The following is a 19,405-nucleotide window of genomic DNA, read 5'->3' on the forward strand; positions in this document are numbered from 1 at the left end:
CATTTTTGGCCTATCATATATTTTGAATTATGTTATTTTGTACAATAAACTATCATATTGGTGGGCTACTTGTTCACTTATCATATAATATAAGGTGGGTGGAAAGTTACATATAGGGCTGAATCAGATATGGATTGGATTCTAGTATATCCATATGCACATTTATTTTGTTTGACAAATGCAAATATGGATATAGATATGAGTTGAATGCAAAATTTCATATCCATATTTATTTAAACGAAAATGAATATAAATCAGTTACTAAAAGTATGGATATAAATATGTATAAAAATCAAATAATTAAACTTTATGACTACAGAATCAAAGATATCTATATTTACTTAAACAAAAATGGATATAAATCAGATACTAAAATTATGGATATTAATATGTATATAAATCAAATAATTAAACTTTATGACTACGGAATCAAAGATATTATTATTATATGAATGATAAATCAAATTAATAATATATTCATATGATTATATATATATTTTAAAAATTAATAATTGCTATAAAAAAATAAATAGAATTATAAAATAATCAGATATTTGGATATGAATCGGATAATTATCTATCTATATCCATATCCATATTTTTTTTGACAAATATGGATATGGATATGTATATTAGTCAGCTACTCCAATTTCTATTCATATCTAGAAGAATTCAGGTATAAAAATAGATTCGGATAGATATTATCCGATCTACTGTCACCCCTAGTTACATATATACCTCAAATTTATTGTTGGATTGCATATAAAAAAGGAAACTCTATAAATGAAATAAAATATATATACATATATTAGTTTCTTATGACCAAGGTATTAAATCTCAGAAATATATCCTAATCTCTCTAAATAATAGGACATCGAACTCATCCAATCCTAGCAATATTCTTGATTTAGCATCCTGATAAGTACCCATAATTGCTCTTTCCTTCTTCTTTTCTTTATTGCTTTCTTCATTTGTTTTTTTTTTGTCTTTCTTTACTTTCTGTATTCTTTAATTTCTTTCTTTCTTTCTTTTTTTCCTTCTTCCATACTTTCTTTTAAAAAAAAAAAAAAATTTCTTATTCTTTCTTTTCTCTTTTTTCTTCTTTCCTTCTTTTCTTTTTCTTCTCTTTTCCTTCCTTTCTATTTCTATTTCTATTTCTTTTTTCTTCTTTCCTTCTTTCCTTACTCTTTTCTACCCTGCCTTCCTTTCTTTGCCTTTTCTCTTGCTTTCCTTAATTTCCTCATTCTTTCCTTGTACTCTTTTACTTTTTGTTGTTTTTTTCTCTTCTTTCTTCCTTTCTACCATGAATGTTTTTCCTTATTTTTCCTTGCTTCTTTCCTTCCTTTCTTATTTGTATTAAAAGTCTTAGTTCTCAACTCAAAAATGCATTTTACTCCTTGCTCTTAACCAAACATAGGCTAAAATGAAATCCAACATGTAGAAATGCTAAGGATCATGACCTTTGATGAAAGATGGTGCTAAAAGATTAGCTCCACCTAAGGTCAGCCATATCAGCCATGGATCCTAGATTACCTTCCTATATTCGAAAGCAATACCACCATTCCTTCTCAGGGTAGAACCTAGAATGGTTATTGGTTACCAAGCAGGACTGAAATCGGATCGGATATAGATCGGATACTAGTATATTCATATCTATATTTACTTTATTTGATGAATATAGATAGTAGTCGAATGAAATAATTTATATCCATATTTGTTTTAAATGGATATGGATATAAAATAGATACTGAAAATATAGATGTAAATGCATATAAGTTGGATAATTAAACTTTATAACCAAAGATCAAAAATATTACTAAGTAGATGATAAATCGACTTAACAATATGTTAGTATAGTTGTATAATTTTCTTAAAAGTTACTGAGTGCTATATAAAATTAAATAGGATTACAAGAAAAATTGGATAGTTATTTATCCATATCGATATCCATTTTTCTTTGATGGATACGAATATGGATATTAGTTGGATGTTGTAAATTTTATCCATATCTGGATAGATTTGGATATGAAAATGGATCCAGACAGATCTTATCCAATCCACTTTCACCCCCATTACCAAGGTACATTATAAACTTTTTATCTAATTAAATTTGAACACTTATGATAGTTTCCATGTATAGCAAAACTAAGATTAGAATCACATATCAGCAATTAAATGACCACCATCTACAATATAGTATAATTAGTATATTTGCTCTTTGACATAATTTTATTGTCATTGGACAAGGGACATTTTCTCATAAAATCCAAATTTTTGTTCAATTTTGGAGTTTTGAGTAGGATTGATTTTTAGTAAAATTTGTATAATTAATTCTTATTAGACCAAAAAAAGTCTTTAGATATTTTCTAGCTACTATGGCTAATTAAACTAAAATTAGCTTAAGCAACATTTGCATATTTAATATAAAAATAAATTGAGATATCATGACTATCTTCTTTATATACACAATTATAAACAATATTGGATCATATCATACATCGATCTTAGAGAAAGAAAAGAATGCACAAATATCACTATTTGGATAGAATGACCAAGTAAATGGAGTTTTTTTTTCACAAGGAAAATTGGAACATTTTGGACAACGAAAAACAATCACACCTTGGAGTGAGGTTGGGTATCAACCTATATGATTGTCATTGTAGATGATATCCAATATTCGATTGGAGTTGGACTTGACAATTACACCTGATCCAGATGGATCCCGATCCGACCCAACTCGACCCTAATGGGTCGGATTGGTCAATATGTTGATCGGATTTTGATCTAACCCGACCGAATCTAATAAATTTATATCTCAGGTTAGGTCGAGTTTGGGTTGTGGCCACCCAGATCCACTATCTGATCCGAACCCAACCCGATTATATATATATATATTGTTCAAATGTGGGCTGGTTGTATAAAATATGGGCCTTATGTTCTTTAAACTTGGTTAAAGCCTCAAGAGTTGAAAAGTGGTAGTGGGCTATTATTCAATGCTTTTATTTTCATGTAGAAAATCTCATTTAGGTGGGGTGGGTATCCGATCGGATAATCGATATCCAATCGGATAGGATACTGATAAAGAAAGTGTTGACCCATCGGATCATAGGTCAGGTTCGGATCCAAATGCTGGAATATTGGGTTGGATTCGGATCGACCCAAACCTACACCCGACCCGACCCACTGCCAAGCCTAATTAGAGTGGCTAGTTAATTTCTCATAGCCATTAGAGTATTTGACTCTACATTGGCATAGGAGGTATGTTTCATACCGAACAATCAACTCCATGGGACCATCTCTTAGAAAAATTACTATCATAGTTGGAGATATTCTTTTATGTATAGCATAGAGGTGTATAGCATAGAGGTGGTCTCCTGATATATTAAAAATTCCAGATTAGTTATTTAATGGAGCTAGGATTAGATGTGAGTAATGGAGCATGTAAGAAGTTTGTAAGGGGAAATATACGGTACGAGAAAAGTACAATTAATGGAGGAATCAAGTTTTCATCAATAGAAAAAGGGAGGAATCAAGTTAATTAAAGGAAATAACGAGGCCAAGGCATATTGAGATGCCGCTTAGCAAGTAGTTCAACAGATCAGAGAGGTAGATGATGGTTTAATATTGTTGTTCTTCTATCATTATGCAACACTATAAGAAAAAATTCTTCTTGGGATGCACTGATGGTAAGGCGGTATGCTTTAGGTGTAGATCCAATGACATGTAGGTTTGGCCTTATCCTACATTTGGTTCATGTTGAGCTTAATTTCGATGCAAGTATTAGATTACTAATTAATGGGCTCATGTTCTAGGTTTAGCATTCAAACCTAGTTAAATTTTGGGAGGACAAGAGAGGCCTAAGGAGGGTGTTAGATTGGTAGGTCAAGATTTCACTGAGTATGATTTGTCATCATCGGGCATGATTAGGTGTAGTCGAATGTAATAAAAGGGTATGATTTGGCTATGTTTGCATACGATAGGGTTTGATTTGGCCATATTTGATAGGGCAAAGTTGATTTGGTTCGTTAAGATTGGGATCAGGCTTGATTGAATAGGCTAAGGCTTGGACCGAGGTAATTCAAGTAGATTGACTAGAGTTTGGGTTGGATGGACTAGGTTTCAAGTCTAATGTGCTAGAATTTGGGTCAAATGGACTATGGTTCCAGTTAAATGAAATTAGGTTTACTGTCATTGTATAAAGAAGTTATTTTTCTATAGTCAAGAGATGTCTCATCATGAATTTGTAAATAACATTCTCTTGGTGACTACAAGAAATTAGATTATTAGTGACGAAATTTTAGCGACGAAATTTTTTTCATCACAAATAAGTATGTTTTTGCGATGAAAAAAATTTCATTGTCAAAAATTAAGTAGTTGCGATAAAAAAAATTTTTGTTACAAAAAGTTATATCTTTTGCGATGAAATTATAATTTTCGTTGCCAGAAGTTAATTTTTTGCGATGAATTTTTTTTTGTCTCTAGAGCTTTATGTTTTTGTAATGAAATAATTTTTTCATCGTCAAAAATAAAATTTTTGCAACGAAAAAAACTTTATCGTAAAAAATTAGATTTTTTGTGATGAATTTTTTTTTCATTGCAAAAAATATAGTTTTTGCGATAAAATCTTTTATATTTGACGATAAAAATATTTCATCATTAAATATCATTTTGTTAAAAAAAATTAAATATTTTATGACAAAATTTTAATTTTTATTGCTAGAAGTGTACTTTTTAATAATAAATTTTTTTTCAGAGCTAGAGTTTTAGTTTTTTACGATGAAATATTTTTTCATCATCAAAAAAAAAATATTTACGATGAAATATTCTTTTCATCGCTAAAAATTAAACTTTTGTGATGAAAATTATTTTTGTTACAAAAAAGTTATTTTTGTGATAAAATTTTTATTTTTGGTGATAAAATTATTTCATCGCTAAAAATTATTTTGTTGAAAAAAAATAAAAATTATTTTAGGGCAAAATTTTGGCCCAAAATGCGAGAGAGACCCTCTCGATGTCCCACACTGCCGACACGCCTATTCCTCCCCAGTCGAGCTCGGCACCGACCATCATCCTCCCTTCCCGATCGAGTGCACCACCGACCGATCGGCATCCTCCCTCCTCGCCACCATGCCGGCCAAGTCGCCCTCTTACTCTCTCTCACCGCCACCATGGGTCCTCTTCCTTCCTCCTCGATCGAGCTCGATGCCGGCCGTCGATCGATTGAAGTCCTCCCCGATCGATGTCCTCCCTCCATGCCACCGTGTCGGCCATCGTCCTCCCTCCATGCCATCGTGTCGGCCATCGTCCTTCCTCCCCGATCGAGCATGCCACTAGTCGGGTTGAAGCCCTCCCTGATCGAGGCCACCACCGTCGTCCTCCTTCCGCCACCACTGTAGTTCCAAAAAAAATTATTTGCGATGAAAAAAATTTTCGTTGCAAAAAGTTACATTTTTTATGATGAAATTATAATTTTCGTTGCTAGAAGTTAATTTTTAGCGATGAAATTTTTTATCATCGCTAGAGCTTTATGTTTTTGCGACAAAATAATTTTTTCATGGCCAAAAATAAAATTTTTATAATAAAATTTTAATTTTTGTTGCTAGAAGTATACTTTTTAACATCGATTTTTTTTTCGTAGCTAGAGTTTTAGTTTTTTGCGATGAAATTTTTTTCATTGTCAAAAAAAATTATTTGTGATGAAATATTCTTTTTGTCGCTAAAAATTGATCTTTTGCGATGAAATTTTTTTTTGTTGCAAAAAAAATTATTTTTGTGATAAAATTTTTATTTTTGGCGATGAAATAATTTCATCGCTAAAGATTATTTAGTTTGCAAAAAAAAGTGGTTTTAATTAGGACAAAATTTTGCCCTGATTCAAAATGCGTGAACGATCCATCCCCTTGCCCACGTCGTCGACCCATCCCCTTGCTCCCTCCCTGGTCGCCAGTAGCCATCCTCCCTCCCTGGTCCCTCCTTGGTCGCCGTTTTCCCTCCCCAATCCCTCCCCGATTGCCGTCTCTCTCTCTCTCGCCCTCCATGCCATCGCCGCTGGTCCAGCCTACCACCCTCCCCGTTTGAGCCCATCGGTCGAGCCCGCCATTGCCGTCTCTCTCTCCTCTCTCATGCCATCGCCGTCGGTCGAGCCCGCCACTACCATCGCCCTCCCTCTCTTCGTGGGCCTCCCCCTTCAGCTTCCACAGCCTCGTCCCACATTCATAAACCTAATAACAGTAACAAACGCAATAACTTGGCAAGCTTTTACACAAAAAGAGATCGATACTTTGTTTTACATGTATACTTTGTCTTGTTAGCATTGTTGTCTCCATACCTTCTTGTCGACGAAGTCAGCCCAGAAGTGTGCTTTGGCCCACTCATAGGGGTCGGAGGGGAGGAGGGGGTTGTTGGACCAGACCTCATCAATGTATTGGACGATGATGAGGGATTTGTAGATAGGTTTGCCATGGTGGATGAGCACGTGGATCTTCTTGTGGATCGGATTCATCTTCAGCAGCAATGGGCTCTTGTTGCTCAGATTCTCCTCCTTGTACTCGTACTCCACACCCTTCTCCACCAACGTGATCCGACACCGCTGCTCGAACGGACTCACCCAGAAGTCCAGCAGCACCACCCCCTCCTTCTCTGCTGCCGTAGCCATTGTTTTCGTCTCTATTTTTTTTCTCCTCTCTCTCTCTCTCTTTCCAGATTGAGTAACAATCGATGAGAAGAAGCTCTACAACTCTTGGGGCCTATATATAGAGGATGGGATTGGGGGACGGTGAGGTAACCTCTTACGTTAGCTAAAAGTATTGAGTGGATGTCTGGCCAGGACACCACCTTCCAAGATCATTTCGGTACCACGCGATGCAGTAGGAAGAAAGAAGAAACAAAACAAAAACAATCAAAATACGTGGATCAGCCATAAAAGTGCTCGCCTCCATGGGGCATGCAAACTTCACTATGAAAAAATAATTTTACAAGAGGAGACCTCACCCTCAAGCCTTGTATACCCAATTCTCTCTCACTATAAGTTTCTCTCTCAAAAGCTCTCTCTCTTTTGGAAGACCCCTTGAACCTCTGAAGTGCCTGGTGTCCGCTGTCCAGGAGCCTTGCTCCTTCTCTTTCAGCGGCCTCATGCCTCTCTCTTTCTCTTCTCAAGTTCCACGCAGCGTTCTCAGCAAAAATCGAATCGCCACCCTTTCCCTCTGTGCCTCACAGGCCTTTTTAAAGGCTAAAACTTGTATTAGATTAGAATTCTCAATCCTAATCGAACTCAAACACAGTTAAAATAACCCAGATTAAGGCCCCAGACTGTCGGATCAAGACCGGGACATCCCTGGGCCCTCCAATCATACTTCAGTCCATGAAATAGTGCCGTGGACTGTGAGAAATACATGAAAAATGCCCACGCAGTCAACAGGCCCAGTCGTGGACCGCCCAGTCCATGGTGGATCGGGGTGCAGGGCCCAGGCAAGGCGCTTGGGTTTGGGTCGGCCCACGCGCGTGGGCCTGGGCCGCATCCGTGCATGGGCCCGCGCACAGGCTTGGCCATGCGCCCACCTGGGCCGCGCGCCCGATTGGGCCGCCTGCCCGCCTGGTCACGTGTCTCGTGCGTTGGCTTTGCCTAGGCCCCGCACCGTCGGCCCACCGCCGACTGCCGGCGGTCCTCTGCCGCCTTAGATCTCATGTCGACTTCAAAAGCTCGTTTCTCCTCCATTCGAGCTCCGTTTGAAGCGATCTTGGTCTCGTTGGACTCCATTTTTTACCGTGAACCTTGCTGTGAGCTCAATATGGGTTGAATCTTGAGGCATCAAATCCTAACAATCTTCACTTCGACTCAATATTCGACCTCCTCCAAACTTCGAGAGCCTCTGGATCTCCTCGCCCCCATGCCCTGGGGCAATCGCCTACTGATCATGGATGGGCAAACATGAGAGTCGAGCCTGGCTGCTCGATCCCATCTCCGTCGTATGCTGTACTCCTCCTGATCTGAGATCTGCTCGGGGCATCGTCCTGCGGCAATAGGAATCTCACCTTGTAACGTCGCCTCTCGTCCTCTCGAGTCTTTTGTCTCATGCTCGATCCGCCTCCTGGAGCTTCATCTCGCTCTGGGCTTCATTTGGCTCCCGAAGCTCCACCTCGCACTGGACTTCCTGTCAGGTAATAATGTCCTCTGCTCTCCTTCTTCCCCTCCAGCACAATCCTATCACGACGTAGCACCCTTAAGATTCCTCCACCAGCTACCATTCTGTAGCCTCTCGAATCCAGTCTGCTAAGTGAGATAAGATTATGCCTGAAATTGGGTATATATCGGACCTCCCCCAATCTCCTCACCGCACCATCATGTATCCTCCAGCTGATCGTCCCAATGCCTCTGATCGCACAGCTCGATCCATCCGACAGATATACAGTGCCCTCACTGTTCTCCAGAAAGTCAAACTGCTCCTCTTTGCAACATACATGATAGGGGCATGTAGAATCTAATATCTATGACATCTCCATCTGAATCGTTGTCGGCCGTCGCTACAGCAGCCATCGTTCGATTTTTGAGTTGAGGGCAATCTCTGGCTAGATGCTCCAACTCCTCACACTGGTAACACCTGATTTTGCTCAAGTTTCTCCTGGACTTGGACCACCCTCGTTGCGATCTCCTGTCGCTCCGTCTACCACCTCCTGCTCCTCCAGAAGCCACCAAAGCTGAGCTACCGCCACCTGAGCTCAAAGTCGGGTTCTCCCTCTTGAGAACCTCATTCTGGAGTATCGCTGCGGTGACCTCGTCCATCTTGATAGTGCTCTTCTCCACTAGAAGAGCAGTCACCAAGGACTCGTACGAAGGGGGAAGCGACGCTAGCAAAATTAGCATTCTGGTCTTCTCCTCAATATTCTCGCCAATGCTAAGGAGGTTGGTGAGGATCTTCTGGAAGTAACTTAGATGCTCCTGCACACTATGTTTCTCAGTCATCTGCAAATGGTAAAACTGTCTCCAGAGAAAAAGAGTGTTGGTGAGAGATTTTATCATGTACAACTCCTCGAGCTTCGACCACAACACCGTCGGAGAAGTCTCGCTCAGCACATGGATCACCACCTCATCCATCAGATATATGCAGATGGTGCTCACCGCTTGCATCTGTAGCCGTTTTCAATCCCACACCTCCATGGTGGTCAGTTTCTCATCGCACAAGAGAGCATCGATCAATTCTTGTTGGATGAGAACGTTCTTCATCCTTGCTTGCCACAAGGAGAAATTGCTCTTACCATCGAATTTGTTGATCTCCATCTTGATTGTTTCTATCTTCTCCATCTTCAGTCATGCTCACCACCGCTGCAATCTGCATCCTTGTACCATCTTGCTTTGATACCACTTGTTGAGTGGATGTCTGGTCAGGACACCACCTCCCAAGACCTTTTCGATACCATGCGATGCAGCAAGAAGAAAGAAGAAATAAAATAAAAATAATCAAAATACGTGGTCAGCCATAAAAGGGTTTGCCTCCACAGGGTATGCAAACTTCACTATGAAAAAAAAATTTTACAAGAGGAGACCTCACCCTCAACCCTTGTACACCCAATTCTCTCCCACTAGAAGTTTTTATTTCAAAAGCTCTCTCTCTCTTGGAAGACCCATTGAACTCCTGAAGTGCCTGGCGTCCGTTGTCCAGGAGCCCTGCTCCTTCTCTCTCAACGGCCTTACACCTCTCTCTTTCTCTTCTCGGGTTCCGTATGGCATCCTCAGCAAAAACCGAATCACCACCCTTTCCCTCTGTGCCTCATAGGCCTTTCTAAAGGCTAAAACCTGCATTAGATTAGGATTCTCAATCCTAATCGAACCCAAACACAGCTAAAATAATCCAGATCAAGGCCCCAGACCGTCGGATCAAGATCGGGACATCCCTAGGCCCTCCGATCGCACTCTGATCCATGGAATAGTATCGTGGACTACAAGAAATGCGTGGAAAATGCCCACACGGTCCACAGGCCCAGCCGTGGACCGCCCGATCCATGGTGGATCGGGGTGCAGGGCCCAGGCAAGGCACCTAGGCCGGCCCGCATGCATGTGCCTGGGCCGCACACCTAGGTCGCACGTCCCGCATGTTGGTCCCACTTGGGTCGCGCGCCGCCGCCGCTCCACCGTCCCGCGGTCGGCCGTCGGCGGTCCTCCGCCATCTCGGGTCTCATGCTAACATCAAAAACTCGTATCTTCTCCATCCGAGCTACGTTTGGGACGATCTTGATCTCATTGGACTTCGTTTTTCGCCGCGAACCTCGCTGTGGGCTCAATGTGGGCTGAATCTCGAGGCATCAAATCCTAACAAAAAATTTTTTGAAAGCGAAAATGACGATAATGACTTTGAAGCACTGTAGCATTTGCCCACTTTGTTTCGTTCCTTTCATGTTTCTATCTTGGGAGGTGAGGGGTATGGATGATGTTTTTTTTACCAAACAAAAGAAAAAGAGAAAGATGGTCTCACTGTCCAGAGAGTTCTGAAGCGAAACATGTCATTGCTTGCATCACCATCACCATCGATTGGATGATGAAGGGTGGGGATTTAAGGATGCAACTTGCCGTGGGAGAGTTGACCATGGTAAGGTGGTCTTGATGATCTGCGAGGATGGATGGTCTCAAATCGATGATTCGGTGGACGAGTGGTTGGGCAGGGCCCTGCTACCGAAGAATTTATGAAGGGCAAGTTTTACATTAACTTCTTGTAATCCCCTTTGGACTAAAAGTTGATGAGTTTGGAAAGATGTTAATAGTTGTAGTTAACATGGTTAAGAATGAGATAATGATCGCATTGTATGCCTTTGTTTGGGTGGATCGATCATAGTGGATCAGAAGAACGCATGAAGTTTAATGAAGTCAAATGAAGGGCATGTGATGATGGTTGATTGGACTCGCTGTTTGTAGCTTTCGATTTAATACTACATCTTGAATGGATTTTTTTATTTTTATTTTTTGACCAAATATTAACAACATGGCTTACTAAACGAGTAAGAATTGTTCGACGAGCTAGGACTAAAAAAGAAGCTCTTTAAGCAGATGATTTACATTTTGAATTTCTTTTTTTGTTTTTTGCTTTAATACATTTTGAATTGTACTTGAGTATAATGGGAATATTTAGATGGATAATTAATTAATACTTGGCTGCCTATAGTAACCGACAATGGAGATGCCATATAGAATCTATTTTTTATATGTATAAATGTCAAAGTGCTTCACCTTTTATTATGCAACTATATATATATATATATATATATATATATATATATATATATATATATATATATATATATATATATATATATATATATATATATATATATTAAAGTACTCCATCCTTGGTTTTCCATTCAGTTATATATATCTCAAAGCGCTCAGTCCTTTGTCACCATCCATTTGCATAGATCTCAAAGCACTTTATCTTTTATTATCCGTCCACCTATAGAGATCTCAAAGCCCTCTATCCTTTATCATCTATGTGCAAAGATCTCAAAGCACTCCATCTTTTATCATTCATCTGCTTGCACAGATCTTAAAGTACAGTATGTTTTGTCCTCCAGTTGCTTGCTTAGATCTCAAAGTGTTATATCTTTTATCATTCATCTACTTGCACAAATATCAAAGCACTCTATCTCCATGGCTCTCCTTTCCATTCCTTTCAAATTGTGCCTATTAATGCAATTTTCTGAGTTGAGGTCAGTGTAGCTGGAGTGGGCGATGGCAACAGGGTGACAGTCGCAAGACCTGCAAAAAAAATTCCTGATCGAAGTTGACTCTGGTGGAGACCCTCCTATGCTCATGTTAAAATCTCAAAATAAATGAGTGTGTGAAAGAGAGAGAGAGATTGCATACCTAAAGGTCTCCTGTTTGCCTCTATTTATAAATAGAGGTGAAAGCTGTGAGAGAGGAGAGTTGGAGGCCATCCCAGTTGCTTCAAGCACGTCACTTTGAGCTAACCTGATCTCCTGTGATTTGGAGGTTGTCATTGCCTTATCTGACTCGTGGCCAGCTACTTCTAGCAGTCGTGTGATTTAAAAAGAATATATGAGAGTTTCTAGTCAACCCTTCCAAGTATGTCGATCAAGGCTAATCGATGCTCCCTGAGATCGATGGAAGCAGGGGTCGGCCGAAGCATGGGTTGATGGCTGATGTATAGGGTTAGTGGCCAACCCTAGATCAGCCATGATAGAGGTTTATTGGTGTCTTCGGCTCAGGCAACAGAGATTTTCTACCTATAACATGTGCCTCCTACTCTCAAGTTTGAGCCAGAACTAGATTGGACGAAGGGAGTACATTAGATCAAATCCACCAAGGACACGAGTCAGATGCTTGATCTCTTAATCAGTATAATGCATCTGTGTCACTTGGGCAAGATGAAACATCATGCACACCATTTTAGATGCACTCATAAATGAGCTATCGAGGGGTCTATTAGGCCAATGAAGTCATGCCAGGTGGTGATCATCCAGCGGGCCTAGTTGAATCGATGCTCAAATCATGCCGTTTAAGGCATCTATAAGTAGAGGTTTGTCCCTTTTGTTTGTACCTTTTAGTTCTGTCCTCTTCAAGCTTTGTGTTGGCGGTGGTTCTTGGACTTTCTTGACAACTTTCGGCTATTTTCTCTGACACCCTCCATCACGTGCTTGCTCAATCACAGGTTGGTCTCCCAGCACATCCCTAGGTCCCTCTTTGTCGATGCTTGCTTTTCTCATTTCATTTGTTGGTCTTGCTTCTGCCATCTTCCTTGCTCTTTTTTTTTTCTTTTTTTCATTTAGCTTCTAATCATAAGATGGGTGGATCATGCGACATAGTAGGGGGCTGTTCTTCCAATTCTTCTTCCTTAGGGTATGACCCCAAGAAGTCGGATGCCATGAACAAGGTTGAAAAGTCCGACATGCCTGGATAGTATTGATTGGTACTACCCCTCGATGACCTGAGTTTGCTACAGGCTCAGTTTGGGATTCTTTTTAAATATGAGTTGGAACTTTTAAGATAGAGCGGTCGGATTTGCAACCCTCCCCATGGTCAGCTTGCTCTATATGAGAAGGCCTTCCAGGCAGCACTTAGACTTTTCCTCCATCTGTTCATTGTCCAGCTTTTCAATTTTTTTAGACATGTCATTGAGTTCAATGGTTCAAACTCCTAGCATTTTATGTGTGGTTTCCTCGTCGCTTATATCTTGGCTGAGGTCTGTCCAACCATCCTCCTTTTTTGATCTTTCTTCATCCTCAAGAGGTATCCCTACGCTAATAATTGGTGGTATGTCTCCTCTCAAAAGGGGGTTTTATCTTTAATCAAAGGTGCTCCTTCCTATGTTCATGGTTGGAAGGAGCATTTTCTTTTATTTCTTCTTCTTCGATTAAGGATTGGGGATTTGCTCACTGGGGATGGCCAAGAGAGTCGGTCCTTCAAATTCCATTACTAGAGAAGGAAGATATTCAGCACTTTAAGATCTCGCATGAGTATAAGATTCCACCATTAAAGCAGCTGTTGTCAAAACAGATGCTCTTCAACATTAGTCTTAGTCTAGCCAACCCTCGAGTTGAGCGTCGGTTTGATAGGTTGATCTTTCTTCTTTCTTTTTTTTTTGGATTGACCTGCTTCTGCTTGATGCAAATATGAGGCCCGAGGAGCTCAAAATGCTGAAGAAGAATATCATAAGGAAGAGGAAAGCTTCGGCCATTATTGAAGCCCAGAAGAGGCTAAGGCTGTCGAAGTTGGGCAGACGATGGGACCACCCTCCCTTGGATCTCATATGCCCTGGTCAATGTAGTGCTAGCTTCCCCAGCCCAAGCTCATGTTCCAGAGCCTAGGCCTTCGGCTCTTGTCCCTACCCCCTAAGTTGGGGCCTCTTGTTAGTTATCCTCCTGAGTTGAACAAATTAGCTTGGTTCCTACTACCACCCCAATCGACCAAGGATCAAGCACATCTTCGATTCCGCCATCCAATTCTATCTTAGAGAGGGTTGCTTGTGACTTGCTCCAGAGGATCTTCTCTTGGACAATCTTGAAAGGATGGAGGATTTGAGTTTGAACTTGTAGCAGAGAGAGGCAATAATCTCATTTGTTTGAGTGAGTTTTCCCTTAACTCACTCTTTGCATGTACTTCCTGCAACTAACCTACTTTTTTCTTACACAGTTGGGCCATTATATTTATTTATCTTTGGATTGATGTTGATGATTATCAGATTTTGAATAATCATAAGTTTAATTATATGTTTCAAAGATGAATGTAGGATTTTTCAGATGTTTAAATTAAAGAATTCATTCATGGAGAAGATCCCCTCAAAAGAAGCTAAGTCAAGGAGTTTAAGGATAGTTTTTCAATTGTCTGACTTAGTAGAGTTGACCTTAGGAGGCTAGAAGCTGACCCCTGAATAAAAATGGGTTAAAAATAGAAGAAAAATCAAGTTCATAAAGTTCAGGAGTCGACCTCAAGGAAGAGGAGTCCACTCTGACATGGTTGGAGCGGACTGGCATATGCTTGAATCGACTCATGAATAGTAGGAGTCGATTCACTTAAAAAAGATAGAAGACTATATTTTCAGGATCCCAACTCAGATCGACTTTTGAAGAGCTTGAGTCGACCTCAGGATAGCTCAGGCCAACTCCTGAGGAATCGGATCGACTTCTAGCATGAGACAGCACTAATTGCTAGTTTTCTATACTTTTTTAATGGCTAGTTTTTCAATCCGACAGCCCAAACTCGTTCTTTAGCAACTTTCAAGCCTATTGAAAGCTAGAAAATTATTTAGAAAGTAAGAAAAAAGGGATCAAAAGAACATTCAAATTTTTGAGAGATTCATTAAATATCCTTGAGAAAGAGAAGAGAGAAAGATTTGTGCACAGAATTCAGAGAGCTTTTAAGAGCAATCATCTCCATCATCTTTCACATCCTCTCAAGTATTAAGAAGAGAAGTTGAAGTATCATTTGAGCAATCCAATAATAATTTCTCCAGCTTCAAAATCATTTAGTTTTCTATTTTCTTTTGTACTGAAATTCTCATATCTTGTATCTTATTTTCTTTTCAAGTTTTTTTGAGAGAAAAAAATTTGGGGTTAGGCCCATCCAAGTCCAAAATTAAAAGATTAAAGTCTTTTATAGATAAATTTACTTCAGGTTCTTAAAAGCTTAAAATGATTTTGAACAATCGAAAGGCTATTTTAAATAAAGCTGGAATTGATTTTGATTTTTTAAGAAAATAAAAATTTGTCAACAACATGTTCACTAGAGCCTCACTTAAAATTCATTCTATGACATGTTTTAAATACAATAACGTAGATCATAAAATTTTTGAATGCAATATATATCCAAAAAATTAGCCATACATGTGTTAAACTATTGCTCCTTAGATTGATTTTGATGATTACAAAGCATTTGAAGGGATACTAATGATTTTCGCTTGAAAAAGACTTATTGCTTTTCAGGGGCAAAATCATAATTTTACCAAAACTCTGATTTGAAAGTATCAAATGATAGAATAAAAAATTTGTGATTCATTGGTGAAAATTTTATTATTTTTGGACTTGTATTTTGAAAGATATTCATGTTTGAAAATTATGAGTTGACCCATGAGTCCACTCATGGCACAATGAGCTATTTGGCACACAGATTTTTTGGTTTGGCACAACCTGTGAGTCGACCCATGAGTCGACCCCCAAGGTATGAGTCGACCCATGAGTCGACCCCTGCTGTTTTTAGGCCAAAAATCACAGGACCTTATTTTCTGATGATTTTCTGATGTTCTTCCACAGAGGTCGACCCATGAGTCGACCCCCAGGCATGAGTCGACCCATGAGTCGACCCCTGTGACGGGATTGTTCCACAACGGCTAGTTTTTAACCCGTTTTAAGTGCTTTTAATACTCATTTATTGTGGTTTAACGGCTCTATTTCAGCCTAGAATATTTTTCACCATTTCTTAAAGCTATAAAATGGACAAAAAGGTGGGAATCAAAAAGAAGAATCAAGAAGAGAGATTTTGAAAAAGGAATTTCAAGCAAACTTTTTAGCCCTAAGCAAAAGCTCACTCAAAGCATTCAAGAAGCCTTTGATTCAAGCTCACCAACTCCTCAAGTACACATTCTAGTCTCCAACCACCTTGAGAAAATCAAAAAGAATCTTCTTCTTCTTGAGTAAAGAGTATTTAAAGTCTCATACGCTCATTAAAGGAGCTTTCTTTGTGCTTACTTGTGCTATTCATTGTTATACTTTGTTTGTGTTATTGTTTTTGTTTTGGAAGGGTTCCAAAACAAGGAAAGGTTGATCCGAACCTTGAATCGGAGTGTATAGGGTTGGCTTGTACCCAAAAAATAAGTGGACTAGCTTGGGATAGCTAGAGTCGGAGTTTCCGACATTTGTATTCGGGTTGAATACAAGATTAGTGGATTGAAATTCCCAAGTAGGAGCTTGGAGAGAGGATGTAGGTGCAAGGTTGGCACCGAACCACTATAAATCTTTTTGTTTGTGGTGTGCCTAATTGCTCTTCTTTAACTCTTCATTATTCTCTTGCATTCTAGCTTTTAGCCATTAACCTTGAATTAATTTTACTCTCCCTATTTATTTAGCTTTTGTCAAACATTTTTCATAAGTCATAAGTTAAGCTTAAAATTTTTAGAAACCCAATTCACCCCCCCCTCTTGCGTTGCATAGCTGGGCAACAAGTGGTATCAGAGCCTGGTGCTCTAGCCCTACTTTGATTTAAACAATCAAAGAGCCAAAGATCTATGGCAACTCAAGTCGGCACTTCTCTAGTCGAGGGGCAATCCACTAACCGACCTTCACTTTTCAATGGGTCTAATTACACCTATTGAAAAGCTCGGATGAAAATATTCATTCAAGCACTCGACTATGATATGTGGAGTATCATAGTGAACGGTCCTCATACACCCACTAAAATTATAGATGGTGTGGAATCAATCAAATTCGAGAAAGAATGGGATGAGGTTGATAAGAAAATGGCCCAATTAAATGCTAAAGCAATGAATATTCTTTATTGTGCTCTTGATGCTCACGAATTTAATCACATTTCTACTTGCTCGTCTGCTAAAAAAATATGGGATAGATTAGAAGTAACCCATGAAGGAACCAATCAAGTAAAGGAGTCTAAAATCAACATGCTTGTGCATAAATATGAATTGTTTAAAATGGAGCATGATGAGTCCATAACTGAAATGTTTACTCACTTTACTGATATTATAAATGGTTTAAAGAGTCTTGATAAGTCCTATACTAACAGTGAGCTTGTAAGAAAGATTCTCAGGTCCTTATCAAGAACTTGGGAAGCCAAAGTGACCGCCATCCAAGAAGCCAAAGACTTGAACATTCTATCCTTGGAAGAGCTTCTTGGATCATTGATGAGTCATGAGCTAAGCATGAAGCAACATCAAGAGGAAGAAGTCAAAAAGAAAAGAACAATTGCCCTTAAATCTATAGCTCCACCAGATGAAGAAACTGATGACACTGAAGATGAAGAACAGGATGAAGAAATGGCACTCATTACCCGAAGATTCAAAAATTTTTTGAGAAAAAGAAAACAAAGGATGAGGAAGAGGCCATTTACAAAAGGAGAACAGAGTAAAGAAAAGGAGAAAGACCAACCCCTTATCTGCTACGAGTGCAAGAAGCCGGGACACTTCAAATCCGAATGCCCACAACTGAAGAAGGGTTCCAAGAAGTACAAGAAGAAGGCCATGATGGCCACTTGGAGTGCGAGTGATGACTCAAGATTCGAAGAGGAAAACTCGACTGAACAAGCCAACCTGTGCCTTATGGCACACAAAAATGAGGTAATATCCGAAACTCCTAGTGACTTTACATTTGAAGAATTACATGAAGCTTTTTATGATTTAGTTGATGAATTAAAGAAACTAGGGATGAAGAATAAAGATCTAAAATTGAAAAATCAATCTTTATTGAAACAAAATGAAAGCATTTCAATTGAAAAATCCATCCTGCTTCAAGAAAATCAAAGTTTAAAGAATGAAATTGCCAAGTTAAAACCATTAGTTGAAAAATTCATCTTGAGTTCAAATAAACTTAATATGATTCTTGAAAATCAAAAGGTCGTGTATGATAAGGCTGGACTTGGCTATAACCCCTTGAAGAAATAAAAATATCTGCAAAATATTTATATAAACTCTTTAAGTAACAAGTCTTCTAATATTACTTGCTTCAAATGTGGTAGAGTAGGACATAAGTCATACACTTGCTTCTCTAACAAGTCTGCAAACTCAAATATAAAGAAAATATAGGTTCCAAAAGGAACCATTATGACTAACCAAAAAGGACCTAAGAAAGCTTGGGTACCTAAAACAAAAACTTGACTTTTGCTTGCAGGTGTGTCAGCATCCCAAGGAGGAAACAGGAAATGATATCTTGACAGTGGATGCTCGAGATACATGACTGGTGATGAATCCCAATTCATCACTCTTGATACTAAGAATGGAGGGATGATCACCTTTGGAGACAATGGCAAAGGAAAGATCATCGGTATAGGTAACATTGGTATCACTCCCTTCAAATATATTGAAAATGTTTTGTTAGTAGATGGTTTAAAGCATAATTTACTAAGCATTAGTCAATTTTGTGATGAAGGATATAAAGTTGTTTTTGAATTGTCTGTTTGCATTATAACTAGTCCTATTAATGATGGCATTAAATTTATTGGATATAGACATGGTAATGTTTATATGGTAGATTTAAATGATCTAGCCAAAATAAACATGCAATGCCTAGTATCCTTGAATGCTAAAACTAATGAGACTAGTTGGCTTTAGTATCGTAGGCTTGCACATATTAGCATGCATTCTCTTTCAAAATTAATTAAGAAAGAATTAGTTCTTGATTTGCCAAAATTGAATTTTGAAAAGGATAGAATTTGTGATGCATGCCAACTAGGTAAACAAACAAGAGTTTCATTTAAATCCAAAAATGTTGTTTCAATCTCTAGACCTTTAGAGCTTTTGCATATGGACTTATTTGGACCTACTAGAACCACTAGTCTAGGAGGAAAATGATATGATTTTGTAATTATAGATGATTACTCTCATTTTACTTGGATTTTTTTTTTGGCACACAAAGATGAAACTTTTCATGTTTTCACTAAATTTTACCGAAAAGTCACTAATGAGAAAGGATTTTCAATTCAAAATATTCGAAGTGATCATGGAACTGAATTTGAAAATCAAGACTTTGAAAACTTTTGTGATGAAAAAGGAATAGGCCATAACTTCTCTGCACCTAGGACACCCCAACAAAATGGGATAGTAGAAAGGAAAAATAGAACCTTAGAAGAAATGGCCCGTACCATACTATATGAAAGCAACCTTCCAAGATATTTTTGGGCGGAAGCAATTAACACAGCATGTTACATTTTAAATCGTGCTTTGATTAGACAAATTTTAAAGAA

The 19,405-nt window shown here is 38.8% G+C and overlaps 1 protein-coding gene across 1 annotated transcript; it reads right to left on the reverse strand.

Moving 5' to 3' along the window:
• Positions 1 to 5,813: 5,813 nt before the first annotated feature.
• LOC105037842 (probable glutathione S-transferase parA) lies at positions 5,814 to 6,655 on the reverse strand. Its single transcript, XM_010913457.3, has 2 exons — positions 6,329 to 6,655; positions 5,814 to 6,221 (listed from the first exon to the last, which is right to left on the reverse strand). Exons 1-2 carry the CDS (start codon positions 6,653 to 6,655, stop codon positions 5,814 to 5,816), a joined length of 735 nt encoding a protein of 244 aa, XP_010911759.2.
• Positions 6,656 to 19,405: the final 12,750 nt, after the last annotated feature.

The sequence above is a fragment of the Elaeis guineensis genome, chromosome 2 (genome assembly GCF_000442705.2).
Source record: "Elaeis guineensis isolate ETL-2024a chromosome 2, EG11, whole genome shotgun sequence".
NCBI classification, from domain to species: domain Eukaryota; kingdom Viridiplantae; phylum Streptophyta; class Magnoliopsida; order Arecales; family Arecaceae; genus Elaeis; species Elaeis guineensis.